Consider the following 26,257-nt stretch of genomic DNA (forward strand, 5'->3'; position numbering starts at 1 on the left):
GCAATTCTACTAGCAACCTCTTGAATATTATATTAATAACCTTAAATGAAGCTCTAGCTATTTGTATTTCTGTTTCTAACTCTTTTTGTATATTGGACAGCTTACCGTCACGTTCCTGATTTTTAATGTTTGTGTTTATAAGGGCGCCTACAACCCCATCCGTTTACAGTCTGCTTTATTGTCCAACGAAACTGTTTGAAACCAGTCCCGGGTTTGGACCAGTCAAGGGTTCGGACCAGTCAAGGGTTCGGACCAGTCAAGGGTTCGGACCAGTCAAGGGTTTGGACCAGTCGATCAGCTCTGATCAGTGGGTCACTTATTTAAAACATACTGGTCGGTGATTTGAGCTAACACATGAAGGATCTACTGGGTTTTGTAAGGTAAATCTCAGAGTTAATGGAAAGGATTATCAAGATGTACATTTAGCTATTCTGCCACAACTGTGCTCTGATGTTATCCTTGGTCAGGACTTTCAGAAGCTGCATGATAGTGTCACCTTAACATATGGAGGTGAACTACCTCTTCTTGTTGTCTGTGGACTTAGCACTTTAAGGGTAGACCCACCAAAGCTCTTTGCAAATCTTACCGCGGATTGCCATCCTATATCAGCTAAGTCACGCCGCTATTCTTATGAGGATCGGGTGTTCATTGAGAAGGAAACTCAGAGGCTGCTGAAGGAGGGTATTATAGAACCGAGTAATTCCCCTTGGCGTGCACAGGTTGTTGTTGTTAAGGATGATTATAGGAAACGGAGACTGGCTATCGATTACTCTGAGACAATCAACAAATTTACGCTTCTTGATGGGTACCCTCTACCTCGAATTGATGATACAGTGAACAAAATTGCTCAGTACTATGTGTTTAGCACAATTGATCTACAGAGTGCCTATCATCAAGTCCCTATAAGGAATGAAGATAAACCATACACAGCGTTTCAGGCTAGTGATGGCCTGTATCAGTTTACCAGAGTCCCTTTTGGAGTCACCAATGGGGTAGCCTGCTTCCAACGAATTATGGATTCACTCATTCAGGAAGAGCAACTCATGGGAACTTATGCGTATTTAGATAATGTTACCATTTGTGGCAAGACCCAGGAGGAACATGACGCAAACCTTGATAAGTTTTTGGAAGCTGCCAAGAAGAAAAATATCAGTTACAATGAGGAAAAGTGCACTTTTTCAACTAAAAGGCTTAGCATCCTTGGTTATGTAGTGGAAGGAGGTTCAATATTCCCAGACCCTGAACGACTACGACCTCTACGGGAACTTCCAATGCCTCAAGACAAAAAGTCACTCCGAAGAACTCTTGGTCTCTTTGCTTATTACTCACAATGGATCTACAACTATTCAAGTAAAGTCCGCCCATTGAGTGCTACCACATTTCCTGTGACAAAGGAAGCAGAAGCCGCTTTCCATACTCTTAAACAGGACATTGAAAACTCAGTAGTTCAAGCCATTGATGAGTCCCTACCATTCGAAGTGGAAACGAATGCATCTGACATTGCCATTGCTGCAGTCTTATCTCAGGCAGGACGACCAGTAGCCTTCTTTTCGAGAACTTTTCAAGGATCAGAGAAGTGTTATGCTGCTGTAGAAAAGGAAGCTCAGGCCACAATAGAAGCAGTTCGCCACTGGAGGCATTATTTAACTGGTAGACATTTCACCATAAGGACTGACCAACGGTCCGTGATGTATATGTTCGACAAGAAGCACAAAAGTAGGATAAAGAATGACAAGATATTACGCTGGAGGATGGAACTATCGTGTTATGACTTTGATATTCTGTACCGACCGGGTCAAGAGAACATCTCCCCTGATGCATTCTCTAGGTCCCACTGTGGAGCAGCATGTCATGATTTGCAATCACTCTCAGCGCTCCACAAGGCTTTGTGTCACCCAGGAGTTACACGCCTGTACCATTTTGTCAAATCAAAGAACATGCCCTACTCAGTGGAAGATGTGCGACAAGTGATCAGAGCATGCAGAGTATGTGCAGAGTGCAAGCCAAACTTTCATCAGCCAGAGAAGACTCATCTCATAAAATCCACCCAGCCTTTCGAGAGACTGAATGTAGATTTCAAAGGACCTCTACCAAGCACAAATCAGAATAGATATTTCCTTACCATAGTAGATGAATATTCAAGGTTTCCCTTTGTGTTCCCCTATGCAAATATGACTGCTTCAACTGTAATTAGTTGTCTTTCACAGTTGTTCTCTATTTTTGGTATGCCAGCTTATATCCATTCAGACAAGGGATCCTCGTTCATGAGTAACGAACTTCAGGAGTTTTTGGCTAGCAAAGGTATTGCCTGCAGCAGAACAACAAGCTACAACCCTCAAGGCAATGGTCAAGTGGAGCAGTTCAATGGTACTATATGGAAGGCAGTTACAATGACACTGAAGTCGCACAATCTACCTGTTGAACACTGGCAAACTGTCCTACCAGATGCTCTTCACTCTATTAGATCATTGTTGTGCACAGCTACTAATGCAACCCCTCATGAAAGACTCCTCAACTATTCACGTCGTTCCTCTACGGGAGCCTCCGTGCCCACTTGGTTATGTCATCCTGGACCCGTTCTCCTGAAGAGTCACCGTAGGATGAACAAGACGGATCCTTTAGTGGAAGAGGTAGAGCTCCTGCAAGCTAATCCACATTACGCCCATATTCGCTACCAAAATGGTGAAGAGACTACAGTATCTATAAGACATTTAGCCCCAGTTGAAATCCCCATTAGTGTAGAATCTCAAGATACACCAATAGATGTGAAAGATGCTTCGTTTTCTCCTGGAAAACCCCTTAAGATTACCCTTACAGAAATAGAGGATTCTGCTCCAGCAGTTAGTCAAACCCCACTGGAAAATATTGAATCTGGTGAAGAGGCTCAAGGGCTACGAAGGTCGGGACGTGTACGTCGCCCACCTAACAGTTTGGAAGATTACTGTCTTTGATATTTTAGAAGGGGGAGATTGTAGTGACACTGCTGCTGTGGGGAGCAGCAACAGGATAATACTGCACCACCTCTCGGGGCCCTTAACAACAACAACAGTTTGGTGTGTGTCATGGGCGCCAACACATGGTGTGTGATTCTCTTCTTTTACATCAATATATTAGTGATGCAGATTACATGGTGAGTTTAAATATGTGGCCTGTAGTTATAACTTTTCTCTTGACATATGCAAGACATCACCATCCCTGTAGAAGCAGTTATTAGATGTACTAGTCATTATATTTTGTTGTTGCAGAAGTACTATGAAGATTCTATGTTCAATAAAGCCTAGAGATAAGGCCTGTGTTTCTATCACAACAAGGACCTTTCGTGTTGCGGTAGGTGACGCAATGTCCTCACCCCGTCCTATATACCGGGGAGTGTTCCAGGGATCCGTTCTTAGCCCATTCCTTTTCTCTGTCTTATTGTTGGATCCCCCTTCCATGCAGGGAGTACGTACCCTGCTGTATGCGGATGATGTGGCCCTTATGTGCAGTGCCACGACCTTGCTGGCCACACAAGAAACACTCCAGCGTGCTCTGCAATGCATAATATCATGGGCTGCCACCTGCCACCTAGACGCCATCTCACTACTCTTCCACCAGTTTCATTGGGTCCGACGCCAATCCCGTTGGTCTCCTGTCATCGATGGTTTGGTGTCACCTTGGATGCACCACTCTTGACATGGAAGAAACACATGACGGCCCTCCACCTTTTATGTGAATGCCACACTGCACTTATGCACCGGGTCTCTGGCACCAAGTAGGGGCGGATTGAGACCTTCTCTTTAGGTTCTATACAGCTATGGTTCGCAGCAAGCTCACTTATGCGAGTGAGGTGTATGGCTCGGCCTCTTCCTCCTCTCTTCACCGCCTAGACATTCTCCAGAATTCGGCCATCCACAGTATGCTGGGGGCATTCCCCGCCACCCCCATAGCAGCCCTGGAGGCAGAGTCTAGGATAGTCCCTCTCTTGTCGGTGAGAATGGCGAGGGACTGTTTACGACTCCATCATATGGCCTCTCTGCCTTGTACTCACCCCTGACGCCTCTCTCCACAGATGTGGGAGACAGCCTTTGTCCCCCCACGTTTGGTTCAGCCTTTCTTTGTGGCCAGGGCCCAGCATTCCCTGGCCCGCCTTACACTTCCTGCACCTGTGATGACTCCCTCTCCACTCTCCGATATCCCACTGGATGGACCTGACACGGTACATCCACCTGGATTGGCATTACAGGAACAGGGAACCCCCTCAGTTAGCTGCATTTCTCTTTGAAGAGTTTCGTTCTGTCATGTATGGCTCTTCATTCTCCAGTTATACGGACGGCTCAGCACGGACCTCCCCCTCTACTACATCTTCTGCAGCCTTCTTCACTAATCTCTCCTTGTGTCAAACCTGGCGGTTAGACCCTGCTCACTCCGTCCTGGCAGGGGTGCTCTTCGCCATTCACCAGGCTCTGGTTTTTGTCCCGGCTCACCTTCCCCCTCAGCCTTTGGTTCTCTTCTCTGATTCCCAATCCTCCCTGGCACTTTTGTACTCTGCCCATCCACGGTCACTATGCGTCCTCGTCCGTCAGACGCAATCTCTTCCTCTGTGTTTCTTGCAGAGCTCAGGTTGGAGCATCTCCCTTCAGTGGGTACCTGCCCATGTTGGCATCCGGGGCAATGAAGTGGCGGATCGAGCAGCCTCCCTCGCTCACACACTTCCTACCATTATCCCTTTCGCACTGGGCCACAGTGATTTCACAAGGACTGTTTGGAAGGGAATCCGCCATTTGTGGCAGGAGGGCCTGGCACACTCTCTCTCTTCTTCGGCATTGAGCTCTGTCCGATCTTTTAATGGCCCCTACCCTTGGGCTCGCCTGACTCACCTTCGAGTCAGGCACTCGTGACTGGCGACTCATGTGTATCGTCTTCAGATGATGGACTCTCCGTACTGCCCATGCTGTCCCTCATAGCCTGAGATGGTGGAACACTTCCTGCTGTGGTGCCCACGTTACCACTCTGTACAGATTATTCTCCGTGCGGCCTTGCGCACATTTGGGGTCCACCGTATCAAAACTTTGGGGGCCCAGTCCCTGGACCCATTACATACCTCTGTAATCTGTAAATACCTTTGTAACTTGTCATGATTGCGACCAGACCTACCTGGAGTTCATTACCTTTGTAAATTGTGAGTTCATTACCTTCGTTAATTGTGAGTTCATTACCTCTGTAACTTGCTCAGCTATCAAAACTTTGGAGTCCAGTCCCTGGACCAATTATGTACATCTGTAATCTTTTGACTGCTGCCCACAGGATGGGTATGGGGTGCATAATAAACATATTAAACTAAACTAACTCTGCCTCTCCTTCTCAGTGGGGAGAGGTTTCGTCCTCTGGACCGTCAGGAGATCTTGGCCTGTACCTGCTCCTTCCTGCTGGCTTCAGGGCGCATCAGGGACATATAATACGCAGTTATTCGTCAAAAATCCTTCCATTTTGTTCGAGGTTCCTTCTCCTAGCACTGGACGGCCGGGCTCGATACGGCGCATGCTGTCAGTGGCCCTATAAACCCTAACAACAACAACTTTCAGCGCCGGCGTTGGAGTTAATGTGTTTGCTCAGGGAGTAAGACGACTGGTTCTGCAAGTATTTAAACCTGGGGTCTACCTGATTAAGGTTAATAATTTAATGTTTCCGTTTCCTTTCCAGAGAAAACGTTCCCTTCTTTTTAATTCCCGTCCAGATTTAGGAAATATCTTTTTATTCAAACTCCGAGGAGGAAAGGTTCAATAAAACGTCAATTTTGGTGACCCTGAATAACCCCCACAACAAGAGATGAGAGTGTTGCCAGGTGAATCTCCCAGGTGGCAGCACATCATGATGGAGACAACCATGGACGTGGAGGTGGAGGAGGTGGCTAAACTGCTCTTTCCCGAAGGAATATTGGGTAAAGTACAGCCTTTAACGGGGCAGTGAGGTGGAGGGATCCTTGTAGACTTCAGAAACTGAGGAATTTTCGGGTGTGGTTGTGGTGTTTTAAAAGTTCTGACCCTGACTCTAGTGCCACGTCAAACCAAACAACAGGAATAAATAACAAAAAGGCACAATACCGTGACTGGAACAATACACAAATAACCCGCACATAGAAGAGAGGAGCTTGCGACGACGTTTCGGTCTGACTTGAACAATTTACAGTCACACTAAATGGTCCAAGTCGGACCGAAACGTCGTCGTAAGCTCCTCTCTTCTATGTGCGGGTTGTTTCTGTAAACAACAGCAAACTATATTCCGTAAAAGAAATAATAATAATAATAGTCTTTATTTCTACAAGTACATATACAAGGTATACAGTCCTAGCTGACATCAGTGACATACTACTGTATAGAAAGCCGCTTGTTATGCAGAGCATTTCGAGCAAATTAGGTCAATTTTGTCCCAGGATGCGACCCACACCAGTCGACTAATACCCAGGTACCCATTTTACTGATTAAGTAAGTTTATTCAGGTACAAACAAATACAGTTACATAGATTATCATACATAGCTGCATATGTGTAGAGAACCTAGGATAACCCCAAAAAAGTCAAAGTGACTTATTTACATTGGGGTTCTGATGGGTGAACATTGGACAGCAATTATCTTAAGGAAACATGTCGTAATGTTTCCAACCATACCGGGGATTGACCCCCGGACCTCAGTGTGAGAGCTATCGATTGCCTAAGATATTCGGATTAGTAACCCAACAGTTACATTCATCAGACTGACTTATTTTCATTAGGGTCTATTATCTCCCCCAGGGTGTGACCTCAAAATTATTAATAGACTCCAGATAATAAGATATTACAAGGCCCCTCATTGAAAATAAGATCTTTTGTTTGACCTTTTTTTTTTGGGGGGGGGATTATCCTGGGTAATTTACATATATTTTTATTATGTATAATAATTGTACTTGTGTGTACCTCTGCCTAGGTAAACTTAACTACTTACTAATTGGAGAAAAAGTGAACAGGGGCAGCAGGTGTTAGGAAACATCCCGAGTGTTTCCACTCTTCTGGGGATTGAATTTGAGTTCCTCAGTTTTGATCAAAAGCCACTACCACTTGAGCCATGAGCATATATACAATGGCTGCAATAAACATGTATATATACATAATTTTTCTAAGCATACATTGTTGGTAAGTAATAAGTGAATATGTATGTTATTCTTAAGTCAGAACTCCAGCAATATTACACCCTATCCACAACATGTGCATATCCATAACATGGGAAACACTTCCTCCTGTAGAAAAAATATCACATTGAACCAGCAACCCAATGTTGCATGCTTCCAGTGTTGGGTGACTGGGTCACTGGTTGTAGCCTCACCATGGTAACACCATCACCTCCACTACACTATCTTTCACCACTTCTTCAATACACTATCATATGCTTTTGCTGTCAACAGTAATGTATCACTTATTAATATAGGTTAGGTTAGGTTGCATTGGATTACATTAGATTTTTGTTTTACATTTGCATAAATAAAAACTACGGTATCTCAAATCAGTATCTCTGTATCACATTCACATCAATTTCAGGCAGCTTAACTCAATAAATAATTCTGAAGTTGATCCAGGAATAAAAGACATATTTACCACATAAGAAAATAAGAAAGAAGGAACACTGCAACAGGCCTACTGGCCCATGCGAGGCAGGTCCAAGTCTCCTACCGGTTTAAGTCAATGACTCAACCTAGTCAGGTCAGGTCACATCCACTTAAGGAAGGACCATGGCATCAGACCTATTAGCACAAGCTAGTTAGGTCCAACTCACACCCACCCACACACACTCATGTATTTATCTAACCTATTTTTACAACTATGCAATGTTTTAGCTTCTATGATGGCACTGAGGAATTTGTTCTACTCATCTACAACTCTCTTACCAAACCAGTACTATCCTATATCCTTCCTGAATCTGAATTTTTCCGACTTATTTTTAGCATGCTATTTACATTCCCTTTATTTATTCCTGTTTTCAATTTATACACCTCAGTCACATCCCCCCCTAATTCTACGCCTTTCTAGAGAGTGCAGATTCAGGGCCCTCAGTCTATCCTTGTAGGGAGGATTTCTGATACAAGGGATCAACTTTGTCATCTTCCTTTGTATGTTTCCCAGTGCTTTTATATCCATTCTGTAATATGGTAACCAAAACTGTGCAGCATAATCTAAACAAGGTCTAACCAAAGATATACAGAGTTGAAGAACAACCTGAGGACTCGCATTATTTATGCTTCTTGATATAAAGCCAAGGATTCTTTTCGCTTTATTGTGAACACTTATGCGCAGTTGTTTTGGTTTTAGATTACTGCTAACCAGAACTCCCAAATCCTTTTTGCAATCGGTAATATTAAGATCTACATTATTTAGCTTATATGTGGCATGATTATTTTCCTGTCCAGTGTTCAGAACTTTGCATTTGTCTATATTAAACTATAACTGCTACTTCTCCAACCACTGCAACAGTCTATTCAAATCTTCCTGGAGTGCTCTAATGCCCTTGTCAGAATGAATTTGACAGCCTATTTTGGTGTCATTGTCAAACTTGTTTATGTCACCATTTATCCCCTCATCTATGTCATTTATGTAGATTGTGAACAAGGGGCCCAACGCTGACCCCTGTGGAACACTGCTCGTGACACTTCCCCACTCTGATTTCTTCCCATTTATGCAGACTCTCTGCTGCCTATCTGTCAACCACACCTCTATCCTGGAAAAAAATTCTCTTATTCCTTGTGTCTTAATTTTCCTCAATAGTCTCTGATATGGGACTCTATCAAAAGCATTACTGAAGTCCATATACACAATATCATATTCATTACCATGATCTACCTCTTAAAAATGCCTTTACCTTTACTCTTGAAGAGTTTCGAGAGTTTGTCTACTCTCTGAGCCTGGCCATGGGCCAGGCTCGTCTGGTGCTTACCTGGTCAACCAGGCTGTTGCTGCTGTTGGCCTGCTGCCCCACATATCCATCACAGCCTGGTTGATCTGGCACCTGGTGAAGATACTTGTCCAGTTTTCTCTTGAAGGTTTCTACACTTGTTCCAGCCATGTTTCTGATATCTTCTGGTAAGATGTTGAATAGTCTGGGATCCTGGATGTTGATACAGTGTTCCCTTATTGTCCCCACCGCACCCCTGCGCCTCACTGGGTTTATTTTGCACTTCCTCCTATATCTCTCACTCCAGTATGTTGTTATGGCAGTCTGCAGATTTGGGACTAGGCCCTCGAGTACTTTCCAGGTATATATTATCATGTATCTGTCCTCCGCTCCAATGAGTACATGTTCAAGACTTGAAGGCATTCCCAGTAGTTTAGGTATTTGTTCCAACTCCGATATTTCTCCTGCTTTGATCGGGGCCGTCAGCACTGAGCAGTATTCTAAGTGAGGGAGCGCTAGTGATTTGAGGAGTGTCACCATCGGCATTATTTCCCTTGTTTTGAAAGTTCTCAATACCCACCTCGTCATCTTCCTGGCTGTCGTGATCTTTGTCTTATTGTGATCTTTAAAAGCAAGGTCAGCTGACATAATTATTCCCAGGTCTTTTACGTGTTCCTTACGCACTATTTGGTGACCCTCTTGAGTTTTGTATATAGTGTTCCTTTTAAGTTCTTCATTCTTTCCATACCTAAGCAGCTGGAACTTAGCACCATTGAACGTCATGTTCTTCTCCACTGCCCACTGGAAAACCCTGCTTATATCTTCCTGTACTTTTTCCGTGTCCTCTACCATAGTGACTTTCATGCTTATTTTAGTGTCATATGCAAATGATGATACAAAAGTGTGCCGGGTGTTTTTATCTACGTCTGCTATGAGGATAAGAGACAGCAGAGGTGCCAGGACAGTGACTTGGGGCACTGAGCTTTTGACCTCACTACTACTTTTTGTTTTCTGTGTGTTAGGAACCCGAAAATCCATCTGCCTACCTTCCCCGTAATGCCCATCTGCCTCATTTTGTGTGCTATCACTCCGTGATCTGCAAAATCTGTGTAAATCACATCTGCGTTTTGGTCATCTTCCAGTGCCTCCGTAATTCTGTTATAATGGTTCAGCAGCTGTGATAGTCACGATCGTCCTGCTCTAAAACCATGCTGGTTCAGGTTAATAAATTCGTAAGACAGGAACACTATTTCGTAAAACCATGCTGAGATTCATTAATCAATTTATTCCTTCCAAGATGGCTACGAATTGTCTCAGCAGTTATTGATTCCATAAATTTTCTCACTATGGAGGTTAGGCTTATTGGTCTATACCCCCTCAAGGGAGGTTCCTTGATGCTGGTGAGGGGCTCTTGCTGTAGGGAATTGGATCTGTGCTTCAGTTACCTAAATTGAGTCTGAATACCTTCCATATCCCCCCCAGGTGCTGTATAATCCTTACAGGTTTAGTGCTCCTCCATGATTTTAATAATTATTGGTCTATAGTTTGAAGCTAAGGACCTGTCACCTGCTTTGAAAATAGGTATCACATTTGCCATTTTCCACTTATCTGGCACTATACCAGTTTGTAGTGATATTTGAAAAGATTAGCCAAAGATTTGCTAAGCTCATCTTTACACTCTTATAGAACCCTTGCATTCAGTTCATAGGGGCCGGGGAATTTATTCGGTTTTAATTTATCTGTTTGTCTAAGGACTGTGTCACTTGTGACCCTAATCGTGCATAGTTTATTATCATTGTGTTCTACATAATTTATTATTTCTGGAATATTGCTAATATCTTCCTGTGTAAAAACTGAGAGGAAGTAAGTGTTAAAAATCCTACACATTTCCTTATCACTGACAGTGAGCTGACCCAAGTAACCTTTGAGTGGGCCTATCTTGTCCCTAATCTTACTTCTGTATACCTGAAAGAATCCTTTTGGGTTAGCCTTCTATTTCCTTGCTAATTTAACCTCATATGCTTTTCTTATTCCCTTTTCTCTCTCTCTTTAACTGAATATATATTGATTTCTTAACTGCCCCTCTCCTTTTTTGATTTGCCTATATATGCTTCCCTCTTGACCAGTGAGATGTTTTAATCTATTATTTATCCATTTAAGATCATTTTTGCTTGATCTGATTTCTCTATTCAGAACATAAGTTGTCTGAGCAGCTTGAGCAATGCTCTGGAAAACATCATATTGGCAACCATCACCACCTACCTGACCCATAGTCAGATTATTCCAGTTCAGCCCACCCAGGTAATTTCTGTCCTATGAAATCAGGGAAGCGGAAGTCAGGGACAGAGATTTGATTTCCATTATTAGGGTAATTCCATGATATATTAAAACTGAGTGATTTGTGATCACTTTTCCCAGGCTCATCATTAACCTCAAGATTATTAATTAGTGATTTCCTGTTGGCAAGAACCAAGCAAGCAGATTATTTCCTCTAGTTGGTTCTGTCACAAACTGTTTTAAAAAACAATCCTGAATCGTATCAAGAAAGTTGCTTGATAAAATTTCCTGTCAAATTGTCCAGTCAATTTATCTAAAGTTAAAATCTCCTATTAGCACAACATTTTCATATGTAGATGCCTTACAAATTTTGTCCCATAGAAGTTTACTGCACTCCCTGTCAAGGTTTGGGGGCCTGTAAATCACACCCAAGATTAGTTTTTCATGGCCCTGGAGAAGCTGTATCCACACAGATTCAGTGGCTGATGCTTCTAATTTTATATCTTGTCTAACACAACAAGTTAAATTATCTCTGACATACATCACTGCTCCACTACCCTTCCTGTTGACCCTATCAGTGTGGAATAATTTATATCCTTGTATGTGGTATTCAGAAGGCATTTCTCTATCTTTCAGATTGATCCAGGTCTCTGTCACAGCAATAATATCAATGCTTCCTGAACTTTCAATTAATTTTAGCTCATCTATCTTATTTCTTACACTCCTACTATTAGTATAGTAAACCTTAAGGGATCTAGTCTCTCACTACCCTCTACTATCTTCCCTTGTTTGCTGATCAGTTCTTTTGTCTTTATTTGTAACTTTATGATGAATAATGTCTTTTAAACATTTACTGTTTTCAACCCTAGTGCTGCAACCTGTTTCCAACACATTCATACCTCTATCTTCTATCAGTTTAAAGTCCTAGACAAGTCAGCAATGGCCCTCTTGACTGAGTTGGCAAATGCTGCCACCCCTTCCCCAGAGAGATGTGTCCCATCCCTTGCATACATATCATGTTTGCCATAAAAGTTGTCCCAGTTGTCAATGAATGGGATTGCAAGGTCCTTGCAATATTTGTCTAGCCAGCAATTTACACCAATTGCCCTAGACATCCATTCATTGCCCACTCCCCTTCTTAGACTTAATTAAATCTATAGCTGACCTGTACTTTTCTAGCAGCTCTTCTCTCCTACCCTTCTCAATATCATTTCCACCAGCACTGAGATAGATAATGGGCTTATTCCCATTACCTGGCATGATATTATCCAACCTGTTGATTGTGTCACCAACACCAGCTTCAGGGATACACACACACTGTCTCACCTTCTTATCCCTATTCCAGAAAGCAGGGAAACCTTAAAAAGTAATTTTGACTTATTCCATTGAGATTATTCTTTTAGCTGTTTAGAGGAATCAAATTTTCAAATCACTGACATCAGGTGGCAGGTTCAGGAACTTGTTAAAATATAACCAAAAGTTATATTTATATATGGATGAGTTCTCCCCTCATAGAATCCTTGATGCCATTGAAGGGCTTTATTTCTCGGAGTTGGACCTACTGTCTTCTTCCTTGTATTAAACCTGAATGCTTCCTATTTCCTCAGACACTGTTTGGCACTTCTGGGTTTAGTACTCCCCAATGACTAATAATAATAGAGCGAAAGTCTTCTTCAGTAGGGAAATATCGGAGACTTCTGACCAATCGGTAGTTTAGTATCAGTGAGATCACAGGCATTCTTTAGGCTATGTATGTACAGTTTCTTTGGAGATTTCTTCTCAGTCCAGTGACTGCACCAGGTGTACTATGTTGTCACTCTTGATAGGTTGGTTCTGTAATGTGCCTCAAGCCTCAGGCTTGAGGGACTGGCCTCCTCTTACCAGGGCTAATGGACTGATGACACGTGCTGTCTCCAGTGTTTTATTCACCTGCTTTTGACTTAAGAGGCCTGTTCTGTGGGCAAAACATTTTGACACTAAAGATAACTAAGTGTTGCACATGTATTTTTAACTTGTCAGGATTGTATACCATCAATAATGTGGGTTTAGCTCTTGTCTGTGAATAATAATACACTATAATGTTGGAGTGTGAGCAGGGTAATATATTGTGAAAGGATTCAGGGAAACCGGTTAGCCAGACTTGAGTCCTGGAGGTGGGAAATACAGTGCCTGCACTTTAAAAGAGGGGTTTGAGATATTGACTGTTTGGAGTGACATCTAAACTGTCATATCTGGGCTCCTCTGCTAAGACAGTGATAATGTGTGAATGATAGTGAAAGTGTTTCTTTTTTGGGTTACCCTGCCTTGGTGGGAGACAGCCAGCGAGTTGAAAAAAAGAAAAATAGTAATTAAATGTCATTCTGACAATCTACCAAGCATTTGACAAATTCACAGCAGGTAACATTAGCTGATACAGTATATGTAACCAATTGATTACTATTGTTGAGGCTGAATCTGATGTTTGGTATTTTTTCAGATTCCTGGAAAGACAGTGAGGAGTTCTCCAATTACATCATACAGCTAGCATCATGTGGTGTAGAAAAACTAGGTAATGACAAACATTTATATCCATCCATGCTCCTCTATCCATCCCTCACTCACACAGTCCTAAATGTGAAAAGAGAGCAAAGGAAAGAGCAGAGGAGGTTCTGTTAGATTTTGCTGAAAATAAGAAAAAGTTTTGGAGTGATATTAATAGGCTGAGAAAGCCTAGGGAACAAGTGAATTTGACCGTTAAAAACAGAAGGGTAAATTTATTAGATGGGGAGTTGGCAATATTGCGAAACTGGCAGGAATATTTTGAGGAGGTGTTAAATGTTGATGAGGAAAGAAAGGCAGTGATTTGATGCTTTAGCCAGAGGGGTATAACATCTTTTAGGAGTGAGGAAGAGCCAGATGTGAGTGTGGGGTAGGTACGTGAGGCAGTGGGTAAAAAAAAAGGGAATAAAGCAGTTGGGATTGATGGAATCGAGAAAGAAATGTTAAAAACAGAAGGGGATATAGTTTTGGAGTGGTGGTTGGTACTTTTATTCAGTAAATGTATGAAAGAGGGGAAGGTACCTAGGAATTGGCAGAGAGCATGCATAATTCCTTTGTATGAAAGAAAGGGTTACAAAAGGGAGTATAAAAATTATAAAGGAATAGACCTGTTGAATTTCCCAAGTAAAGTGTATGGTAGAGTTATTACTGAAAGAATTAGGGGTAAGACAGAGAGCAGGTTCACTAATGAACATGGAGGCTTTAAGATGGGTAGGGGATGTGATTACCAAGTGTTTACATTGAAGTGAATAATATTTAGATAAATGTAGGAAAGTTTTTATTGCATTCATGGATTTAAAAAAAAGTATGTATATAGTACGATGGATAGGGGAGCAATGTGGCAGATGGTGCAAGTGTTTGGAATAAGTGGTAAGTTACTGAAAACAATTAAGAGTTTTTAAGAGGATAGTGAGGCTCATGTTAGGGTATGTATGAAAGAAGATGTTTTTCCAGTAAAAGTAGACCTTAGAGATGCATGATGGCACTATGGTTGTTTAACATGTTTATAAATGGGGTTGTAAAAAGTGAATTCTGGGGTATTGGGGAAAGGTGTGGGATTAAAATATGCAGAATCTAATTCAGAGTAGGAGTTCCAGCTGCTTTTTGTTGATGACATTGCTTTTGGGAGATTCTGAAGAGAAGTTGCAAAAGTTGGTGGACAAATGAGCATAGGAAAGAGATTTAGGTTAAGGAAGATTGGATATCAGATTGGAGGGAGGGAGTATGGAGGAAGTGAATGTGTTCAGATATTTGGGAGTGGACTTGTCAGCAGATGGGTCTATGAAAGATGAGGCAAACCATAGAATTGGTGAGGGGGGAAAAAGGTGGGTAGTGCCCTGAGGCATCTGTTGAGGCAGAAAGGGAAGTGTATGAGTTTAGTGGTGCCAACACTTATATGGGTGTGAAGCATGGGCAGTGGTGCCAACACTTATATGGGTGTGAAGCATGGGCAGTGAATGTTGCAGTAAGGAGGAAGCTGGAGGCAGTGGAAATGTGTCGCCTAAAGGCAATGTGTTGTGTAAATATTATGCAGAGAATTCATAGCTTGGAGATTAGGGAAAGGTGCGGGGTTACTAAAAGTATTATCCAGAGGACTGAGGAGAGATTGTTGAGGTGGTTTGGACATTTAGAGAGGATGGAACAAAATAAGATGACTTGGAGAGTGTATAAATCTGTAATGGAGGAAAGTTGGGGTAGGGGTCATCCTAGGAAAAGCTGTAGGGGCTTGGACATCGAGCAAGAATGTATGAGCATGTTAGGTAGTGGTGAGTGGAGGCAAATGGTTTTTGGGACTTGATGAGCATGGTAACATTTCGTGAAGGGATTCAGGAAAACAGGTTAGCCAGACTTAGTGTTGAAGGTGGGAAGTGCAGCGCCTGCACTCTGAAGGTGTGGGAATATTTATAGTTTGGAGGGGCATCTGAACTGTAGCATCTGCTCACCTTTGGCAAGACAGTGATAGAGTGAATGATGGTGAAAGTGTTTCTTCCTTTTTGGGTCACCCCTACCTCAGTGGGAAACACCCTACCTCAGTAGATGTCACCCTGTCTCAGTGGGAGACGTCACTCTACCTCAGTGGGAGACATACCCTACCTTGGTGGAAGACATCACCCTGCCTTGGTGGGAGACATCACCCTGCCTTGGTGGGAGACATCACCCTACCTCGGTGGGAGACGTCACCCTACCTGAGTGGGAGATGTCACCCTACCTCGGTGGGAGACATCACCCTCCCTCAGTGGGAGATGTCACCCTTCCTTGGTGGGAGATGTTACCCTACCTTGGTGGGAAATGACACCCTACCTCGATGGGAGACGGATAGTGTGTTTAAAAATATATATAGTATTTTTATTGATTATATGTTTTTTAAAATTGTGCTTTTACAACTTTTGCTTTAAATTAGAGATGTTACAATTGTAGTGCTTAACACTCCCATTGCTTCTCAGAGAATGTCATCAATACAAACATGAAAATATAAAAGAAAAAAGTAATGTGAGTCATTCCTGCATTATTTATCCATTTAAGCATTATTGCAAATGAGCAGTTGATTTTTATTTGTTTTAATAAATAATGTACATTAGATAATAAAGGAATAATAAGGTTATTATATCTAGCAAAGGAAGGTGCTCATCTGCGGGAGGAGAGATCAGCCATTTTAGATCAAACCAGAGATTTGGCATACACAAACTACAAGACCTTTATCCATACTGCAGACTGCTCCAGAGCAATTTATAAGGATGTAAGTAGAACAATTTGAACATCTGTCCATTTAACTTTGCTTACCATTACTTAATTTTAGTCCCTTATATGTTTTCTCCTTTATTTTAGCTTTATATAACTATCCTAGTTTATATATTCACAATTGTTAAAATAATCAAGGTGCTATTCTTAGGTGCTAAAGTAGAATAAGTTCACAATTTTGCCTTTATATTCCAAAGCTCATTTTTTTGATTACCACTTTATTGGTCACCACAACCTATATTAGTCCCTTTTATATTATAATTTTATACTATAATTCTAACTTTAAAAAATTACCTTTATAGTACTACCTACTATCATATTCCCAAGCTCCACTATTTGATCATCACTTTATTTGTATTAGTCCCTTAGCTCATTATTTTACATTTGTTAAATAATCCAGGTGCTATTTTTTAGCTTAAGACTATTTACTTTGTTTTATACTTAATTCAAACTATAGATTCACTACAAATCTTATGATTACAAGCATTGATCCTGATACCAACCTCTTATTTAATGACTTAAATGAATCAAACAGTAACTGTAATTACTACACTGCAGAACAATCAAAGGCACTTCTCAGTGCCAACAACAACATAACTATATTTAACTACAATATCAGATCTTTAAGCAAGCATTACGATGACCTCATAGCATTACTAAATTCCTTACATGCCAATATGTCCATCATTACACTAACTGAAACCTGGCTAAAGCCTGATAGTACAGATGTCTGTGCCATTCCTGGTTACACAGCCATACACAACTGTAGGCCAGATCAACAAGGGGGTGGCACAGCCATATACTACTCAGACCAACTAGAATGTATCACTAATACTTGCACAAGGGATGAACATGGGGAATATATAATAGCTAAATTCAAATCAAAGTACCTACAAAAACCTCTCACATTGATAAACATCTACAGAGTTCCACAGTCAAACATTAGCCAATTTAGTCAAAATCTAGGAAGTATGATAACTGATGCACGCATGAACAAAGATCACTTACTACTCTCAGATGACTTCAATATAAATCTCCTGCAAGACCAGGACCCACACGTTACTGAATTCACAAACACAATGAGTAACTGTATGTTACTACCAACAGTAACAAAACCTACAAGAGTTACAGAGACTAGTGTTTCCCTACTTGACCACATCTGGACCAACACCATATCCCCTTTAAAATCAGGCATAATTACAGATAATACCACAGACCACTACCCTACTTTCCTCATAACAACTCTTGGTAAACTACCCCAAGACACTACTAAAGTCACCTTCAGACTTCACAATGAGGCAGCCATTAATAACTTCACAACAGCAATAGCAAACATTGATTGGCACACTGAGCTAGAAACCTATACAGATATTGACGAATGTATTAATAATTTTCTAAAAAAAACCCAATACCTCTATAACAAGCACTGCCCTAAAAAAACTAAACAGATGACAGCAAAGAGACTGAACAGTCCCTGGCTAACACCCAGCATTCTCAAATCCATAAATACAAAACACCAGTATGAAAAACAGTACAGAATGGGTCACATAACCAGAGACCAAACAAAACGTTACTCGTCAATCCTAACCAGCCTGATAAGAAGGGCAAAAAAATTGTATTATGAGAACAGATTATCCAACTTACGAGGTGATATAAAAAAGACCTGGAAAACCCTATCAGAAATTCTGGGAACAAAAAAGATATCACGAAATAGCGAAATAAAATTAGCAAAAACAGATGAACCCCAACTCCCACCAACAGAAACAGCAAACAGACTCAATGATTTCTTCTCCACTATAGGACAAAACCTTGCCAATAAAATCCCAAGCTCAGATACCCCACCAAATGACTACCTCACCGGCAACTACCCGAACACACTGTTCCTAGCTCCGACTAACCCATACGAAGTCTCCCTTATTATCAACGCACTAAAAAACAAGGCAGGAGATTTAAATACCTTACCACCCCTTATATACAAAAAAGTGTCACAAGTGCTATCACCAATCATTGCAACACTCTTTAACAAATCCATTGAATCCTCCACCTTCCCTACAGTACTCAAAATAGCAAGGGTCACTCCGATCCACAAAGGAGGAGACCAAACAGAGTTGAATAACTATAGGCCAATATCCAACTTACACCCTCTCTCAAAAATCTTCGAAAAATTAATTCATAAACGAATCTACTCCTACCTTATCTCCCAAAACATACTCAACCCCTGCCAATTTGGATTCAGGCCTAATAAAAATACTAATGATACTTCATTCAGTTTGGTAACAGAGCTACAGATGTCCCTCTTAACATAATGATAAATGGATCACCTATCACAAAACTAACAGAGGGAAAATTCTTAGGAATCCACCTTGATAATAGACTCAAATTTCATACACATATACATCAAATTTCTAAGAAAATTTCCAAGACTGTAGGCATACTATCGAAGATACGGTACTATGTTCCACAGTCAGCCCTCCTGGCCCTATATCACTCTCTTATTTACCCCTATCTCACCTATGGAATTTGTGCATGGGGCTCAACAACAATTAACCATCTCAGACCACTAATTACCCAACAAAAGGCTGCAGTTAGAATGATAACAAATTCTCACTACAGGCAGCACACTCCACCAATATTCAATACACTAAACCTACTCACCATACAAAACATCCATACTTATTACTGCACCTATTACATACATAGAACACTTAACTCTGATATTAACCCTCCCCTCAAACATCTCCTTGCCAACCTCAACAGAACACATGACCATAACACAAGGCACAGATCACTCTTTGATGTTCCTCGTGTCCATCTCGCACTATGCAAAAACTCAATGCACATAAAAGGCCCTAAAATCTGGAATTCATTACCTGTAAATATAAAAGAAACACTACCTGTTTATAAATTCAAGTCTCTTCTCAAAGATTACTTACTCACCCAAAACCAAATAAATACTGAATAACTGAACATTATAAATTGTATATCTTAAATGTTTCTCACAATTATATCACATAAATGTTAAACCTAAAACCCAATCTAACTTTATTATTTTTTAAATACACTACCTAACAGAATCACTACCTAACTGAATGCAACCATATGACCTGTCTTTGTAATACTCACTTGTGCTTTATAGTTATCTGTTTACATTAATGTTTTATCACTGATTTCATCATTGCTTAGTAGCAGCGCTGTATAGTCCTTGTGGCTTAGCGCTTCTTTTTGATTATAATAATAATAATAATCATTGCTTAGTTAATCTTAAGTTAATTTTAAGCCAGCCCGTAATGCTATGCATAGTATAAGTGGCTTTGGCATACTGCTCTTATCTGTATTTTTTTTGTACCTCTGTATGTGTGCACAAATTGGAAATAAATAAATAAATAAATTGGAAATAAAAATACACATTAGGACAGTATTTTCATAGCTTTCTGATAATGCTGAAGCACTACCATATGTTCATGGTTGTCCATAAGAACCAGTTGGCAAACATAAATAGTATTTATAAAAAATGTACAGTATATGTAATTTGTTGAGTGACATCATAAATATAAGGAGTGTAGTTAAAGATATGGAAGCTTCCCACATTTAGCCAATATTGACAGTTTACTTTTTTATTAATATGTAACAAAAACCTTGAACCCTCCAGTCATACCTGGAGTTTACCTGGAGAGAGTTTCGGGGGTCAACGCCCCCGCGGCCCGGTCTGTGACCAGGCCTCCTGGTGGATCAGCGCCTGATCAACCAGGCTGTTGCTGCTGGCTGCACGCAAACCAACGTACGAGCCACAGCCCGGCTGATCAGGAACTGACTTTAGTTGCTTGTCCAGTGCCAGCTTGAAGACTGCCAGGGGTCTGTTGGTAATCCCCCTTATGTGTGCTGGGAGGCAGTTGAACAGTCTCGGGCCCCTGACACTTATTGTATGGTCTCTTAACGTGCTAGTGACACCCCTGCTTTTCATTGGGGGGATGGTGCATCGTCTGCCAAGTCTTTTGCTTTCGTAGTGAGTGATTTTCGTGTGCAAGTTTGGTACTAGTCCCTCTAGGATTTTCCAGGTGTATATAATCATGTATCTCTCCCTCCTGCGTTCCAGGGAATACAGGTTTAGAAACCTCAAGCGCTCCCAGTAATTGAGGTGTTTTATCTCCGTTATGCGCGCCGTGAAAGTTCTCTGTACATTTTCTAGGTCGGCAATTTCACCTGCCTTGAAAGGTGCTGTTAGAGTGCAGCAATATTCCAGCCTAGATAGAACAAGTGACCTGAAGAGTGTCATCATGGGCTTGGCCTCCCTAGTTTTGAAGGTTCTCATTATCCATCCTGTCATTTTTCTAGCAGATGCGATTGATACAATGTTATGGTCCTTGAAGGTGAGATCCTCCGACATAATCACTCCTAGGTCTTTGACGTTGGTGTTTCGCTCTATTTTGTGGCCAGAATTTGTTTTGTACTCTGATGAAGATTTAATTTCCTCATGTTTACCATATCTGAGTAATTGAAATTTCTCATCGTTGAACTTCATATTGTTTTCTGCAGCCCACTGAAAGATTTGGTTGATGTCCGCCTGGAGCCTTTCAGTGTCTGCAATGGAAGACACTGTCATGCAGATTCGGGTGTCATCTGCAAAGGAAGACACGGTGCTGTGGCTGACATCCTTGTCTATGTCGGATATGAGGATGAGGAACAAGATGGGAGCTAGTACTGTGCCTTGTGGGACAGAGCTTTTCACCGTAGCTGCCTCGGACTTTACTCTGTTGACGACTACTCTCTGTGTTCTGTTAGTGAGGAAATTATAGATCCATCGACCGACTTTTCCTGTTATTCCTTTAGCGCGCATTTTGTGCGCTATTACGCCATGGTCACACTTGTCGAAGGCTTTTGCAAAGTCTGTATATATTACATCTGCATTCTTTTTGTCTTCTAGTGCATTTAGGACCTTGTCGTAGTGATCCAGTAGTTGAGACAGACAGGAGCGACCTGTTCTAAACCCATGTTGCCCTGGGTTGTGTAACTGATGGGTTTCTAGATGGGTGGTGATCTTGCTTCTTAGGACCCTTTCAAAGATTTTTATGATATGGGATGTTAGTGCTATTGGTCTGTAGTTCTTTGCTGTTGCTTTACTGCCCCCTTTGTGGAGTGGGGCTATGTCTGTTGTTTTTAGTAACTGAGGGACGACCCCCGTGTCCATGCTCCCTCTCCATAGGATGGAAAAGGCTCGTGATAGGGGCTTCTTGCAGTTCTTGATGAACACAGAGTTCCATGAGTCTGGCCCTGGGGCAGAGTGCATGGGCATGTCATTTATCGCCTGTTCAAAGTCATTTGGCGTCAGGATAACATCGGATAGGCTTGTGTTAGTCAAATTTTGTGGCTCTCTCATAAAAAATTCATTTTGGTCTTCGACTCTCAGTCTGGTTAGCGGCTTGCTAAAAACTGAGTCATATTGGGACTTGAGTAGCTCACTCATTTCCTTGCTGTCATCTGTGTAGGACCCATCTTGTTTAAGTAGGGGCCCAATACTGGACGTTGTTCTCGATTTTGATTTGGCATAGGAGAAGAAATACTTTGGGTTTCTTTCGATTTCATTTATGGCTTTTAGTTCATAAGTGTGTCTTAATGTATATATATAGTGCTTTAAATATACAGTATTTCAATTAGTGTAGTATGTACAGTAAGTAGTAGGTTAGTAGACATCAACCACCTAGGAAGGTACTACCCTCCTGTTCCATGGCCTGGTAGGCAATGCTCTTACTTCACACACACACAGTGTCCAAGGTTCGATCCCCAACAAGAGTGGAAACATTGGGCAGGTTTCCTTATACCTGTTCTGTTTACTTAGCAAGCATGTAGGTACCAGGGTGTTAGTCACTGGTGTGGGTCGCATCTTGGGGGACAAGATTTAAGTACCCCAACAGAAATAAGACAGGACAGACCCGAGTCCCTCGATGATGTACTGACTTTCTTGGACTGTCCTGGGTGGCAAACCCTCTGGGATGAAAAATCCGAACAAAATCTTATCTCTTGTTGTACAGGGGACCCCCGGTTATCGGCCATAATATGTTCCAGAAGGTCGGCCGATAACCGAAATGGCCGATAACCGAAATGGCCGATAACCGAAATGGCCGATAACCGAATTAATATTTCCCATAAGAATTAATGGAAATACAATTAATCCGTTCCAAACAAAAATATTCACAAAAAAAAAAATTTTATTTAACAATTATGTAAGTATTACATACCTTTATTGAAGGCTAATGCTGGCTTCTGGAAGATAGGGAGGAGGAAAGAGGGAGGAGTTAGTGTTTGGAAGGAGAATCCCCCGCCATAAAGGCTTTTGGTAGCAAAGCCTTCTCTGGGATTACTTCCCTTCTTTGTCTTTTATTGCCATTAGGACCAGCTTGAGAGTCACTGGACCCATGTCTCACAAAATAACTGTCCAGAGTGCTCTGTTTTTGGCATCTCTTCAAGATTTCCCTGAAGTGGGACAGGGTTTTGTCACTAAACATGTTGCAGATATGACTTGTTTCAGCTTTGTCAGGGTGATGTTTCTCTACAAAAGCTTGCACCCTAGTCCACATTGCACACACCTCTTTAATCTCTGAAGAAGGCACCTCCTTCACTCCCTCTTCCTCCTCCTCTGAAGCAAGTTCCTCAGCTGTTGTCTGTTGCTGTTCGAGATGAAGCTCTTGCAGCTCTTCATTGGTTAGCTCTTCCCTGTGGTCCTCCACCAACTCTTCTACATCCTCGCCACTCACCTCCAACCCCAGGGACTTCCCCAGTGCCACAATAGAGTCCACGGGGTCGGCAGGGTCAGGGTCAGCCTCAAACCCTTCAAAATCCCTCTCATGGGCACAATCTGGACACAGTTTTCTCCAAGCAGAGTTCAAAGTCCTGGAAGTCACTCCCTCCCAAGCCTTACCTATAAAGCTTATGCAATGGAGGATAGTGAAGTGATTCCTCCAGAATTCTCTTAGGGTCAACTGAGTGTCCGAGGTCACTTCAAAGCACTTTCGAAACACTGCTTTTGTGTAGAGTTTTTTGAATTTAGAAATGATCTGCTGGTCCATGGGCTGGAGGAGAGAAGTGGTGTTAGGAGGCAAGAACTTCACTGTGATGAAACTGAAGTCCCTAAACACTTGGTCTTGCAAGTCTGGAGGATGTGCAGGAGCATTGTCCAGTAAGAGGAGGCACTTGAGTGGTAATTTTTTTTCCAGGAGGTATTTTTTCACACTTGGGCCAAACACATCATTAACCCACTCTTTGAAAATTTGCCTTGTGACCCATGCCTTATGATTAGCTTTCCACATCACACAATCTATTCTTCATGACATTGTTTTTCTTGAATACTCTGGGATTTTCTGAGTGATACATGAGTAAAAGCTTCACTTTGAAATCCCCACTAGCATTACCACACAACAAAAGAGTAAGCCTGTCTTTCATAGGCTTGTGTCCTGGCAGTGCCTTTTCCTCCTGGGTAATGTAGGTCCTATTTGGCATTTTCTTCCAAAACAGGCCTGTTTCATCACAATTGAACACATGTTGGGGTTCGAATCCTTCAGCCTTTACATAGTCCTGGAATTCACGAACATACTTTTCAGCTGCACATTTATCAGAACTTGAAGCCTCACCATGCCTTGCAGCACTGTGTATGCCCTAAATTCGCAAACTGCAGAACTTGTTCCAGGCATTTTTTTTGCAAGATCCTCATGCAACTGCTTTGCCTTCTCACAAATGATCGACTCCACAACACTGTCTCCCACTAATTATTTTTCCTTAATCCACAATAATAATAACTTTTCCATCTCTTACATTATTGGTGCCTTTGTTTAGTTAGAAAAGTTACTCCTTTTGCAACATTAGCATCGTTGATTTGTTCTTTCTTTGTCAGGATGGATGTAATTGTTGATTTATCCTTGCTGTACATCCTGGCAAGTTTGACCACCTTCATACCACTCTCAAACTTTTCTATCACTTCACGCTTAAATTCCATGGTGTTTCTTACTTTCTTTACCACAGAAACTTTCTTTGGAGCCATCTTTACTTATTTCACAGTTGCACTGCAAGAAAAACCACTAAAAACAATGATAAACAAGCGAAATGTTTGGATGTATGAGCAGAAGCTTCCTCAGCCACCGAGAGACAAAGCCAAACTGAAGCGCAAGCTGCCCCAGCCAATGGATGGATGCATCCAAAATGGCTGATAACCGAGCGAACGGCCGATAACCAGGCGCCAAAAAACCCGCCGATAACCGAGGTGCCCAATAACCAAACCAGCTGATAACCGGGAGTCCAGTGTATATGAATCTAAACTAGAAGTAAAGAACAAAAAGGCACAATACCTTGAATGGAACAATACGCAAATAACCCGCACATAGGAGAGAGGAGCTTATGATGACGTTTTGGTCTGACTTGAACCATTTACAAAGTCACACTGACAGGAAGGAGAGGAGGAGGAGGAGGAGGAGCCAGTATATATAGGCAAGCTGGCAGGGCCGGAGCAAGAGAGGTAGGAGGGGTAGTGGTAGAGGTAAGGCTGGTAGTGGAAATAGTGGTAGTGTGAAGTAGGGAGAGAGGTAGGTGGGAAAAAAATAGAAAAAAGGGGAGGCAAAAGAAAAGGTAAGATCGAAAGGTAGCAGGGAAGGAAGTAATAGTGGTAGATGCCTTCCTTTCCCATTACATTGTCAAATGCTCCAAACTTCAGAACACATGTGACTTAACCTGATTCTTTTTCTCTTCTTTCTACCTTTTCTCCATTTTTTTTTTTACCTTTTTCTTGTTTTAAGTTTCCTTTCTTCTGCCTTGGGTATTTCCTTCACTTTTTCCACCCCCCTGTGGTTTTGGTCTTAACCCTTGTAAGCTTTTAGCTCTCCTGCAGTGCTCCTCTTTCATTGCCTTTGACTCCACTACTACTACTACTTACTTCCCTGCTGTCTAAACTTAAAGTCTTAAATGTCTTTTTTCTTGTTGAAGAATTGCTCCTCTTTTTGTTCTGTCTCCTAGACATGTAAGATTGCAGGTAAATTTTACAAATTTCTAAAATTGAACACCATAAGTTTCGATTGATCAGGGCTGGAGTCATTCTGAAGTTGTGATTCATCCAACCGTCCCATCCCTGAAAATCTAGAGAAAAATTTAAGAGAAAGCATTATTGCACTATACATATTATACACCGTAATGCTCTAGCTTAAGGAATAGGATGTTGTGCTCTACTGTATAAAAAGCATTTCTTACGTCAGTGATGCTGTATGACCCTGGTGAGTTTAGCGCTCAGTTTCAATTAATAATAATTAGGTCAGTGTTGAGGCCTATTGAATATTCATTGTTTTCTTGAGATGTGTAATGGGCATTTGTAATTTCTTTTGTGTGTTTGTGCCTAAAACCATACTGACAAGGGCTAAGAATGTTTCATTATGAACTCATACATTCACTTGTGTATTTTTTTTCTCTAGTATCTTAGTAGTGGCAAGTAATGATAACTATAAAATTTGTCATTATCACATTGTATCAGCTATACCCATGTTAGCACATACCTGGGTATTTTAACACTCTCTAGTAATTATGTGGTTTAGCAAACACTCTTAATATCAGCAGAAATTAATTGAAAAAAAGAGGAAATTTTTATTGATATTTGGCAATAAATATTCCCAAATTAACACTTGAGCTAACGTTACCATAATAATTGTGTGACTTATAAAGCACCGGCATTTAAGAATAGTGGCTATAAAATTACCGTTACTCTTAAATTAGGGAAATATATAGAAGCAAAATCCACTAGGGAAGTGCCAATTGTAGTCTCTTTTAGCAAATATGGTTGA

General features: G+C 41.4%; 1 protein-coding gene across 3 annotated transcripts in view; it reads left to right on the plus strand.

Annotated features, from left to right (window-relative positions):
* Positions 1 to 5,792: 5,792 nt before the first annotated feature.
* The window catches only part of Cog8 (conserved oligomeric Golgi complex subunit 8), a 79,424-nt gene continuing 58,959 nt past the window's right edge, over positions 5,793 to 26,257 (plus strand). Inside the window, exons 1-3 of one of the 3 annotated variants that reach the window (XM_070087475.1) lie at positions 5,793 to 5,917; positions 13,648 to 13,719; positions 16,308 to 16,446. In XM_070087475.1, coding sequence (XP_069943576.1) covers positions 13,700 to 13,719; positions 16,308 to 16,446 — 159 coding nt within the window. In that variant the 5' untranslated portion in view covers positions 5,793 to 5,917; positions 13,648 to 13,699. Of the gene's footprint in view, positions 5,918 to 6,301; positions 6,442 to 13,647; positions 13,720 to 16,307; positions 16,447 to 26,257 lie in introns of those variants that run through there. The other 2 variants (XM_070087474.1, XM_070087476.1) reach the window with 2 other exon arrangements.

The sequence above is a fragment of the Cherax quadricarinatus genome, chromosome 22 (assembly GCF_038502225.1).
Source record: "Cherax quadricarinatus isolate ZL_2023a chromosome 22, ASM3850222v1, whole genome shotgun sequence".
Classification (NCBI taxonomy): domain Eukaryota; kingdom Metazoa; phylum Arthropoda; class Malacostraca; order Decapoda; family Parastacidae; genus Cherax; species Cherax quadricarinatus.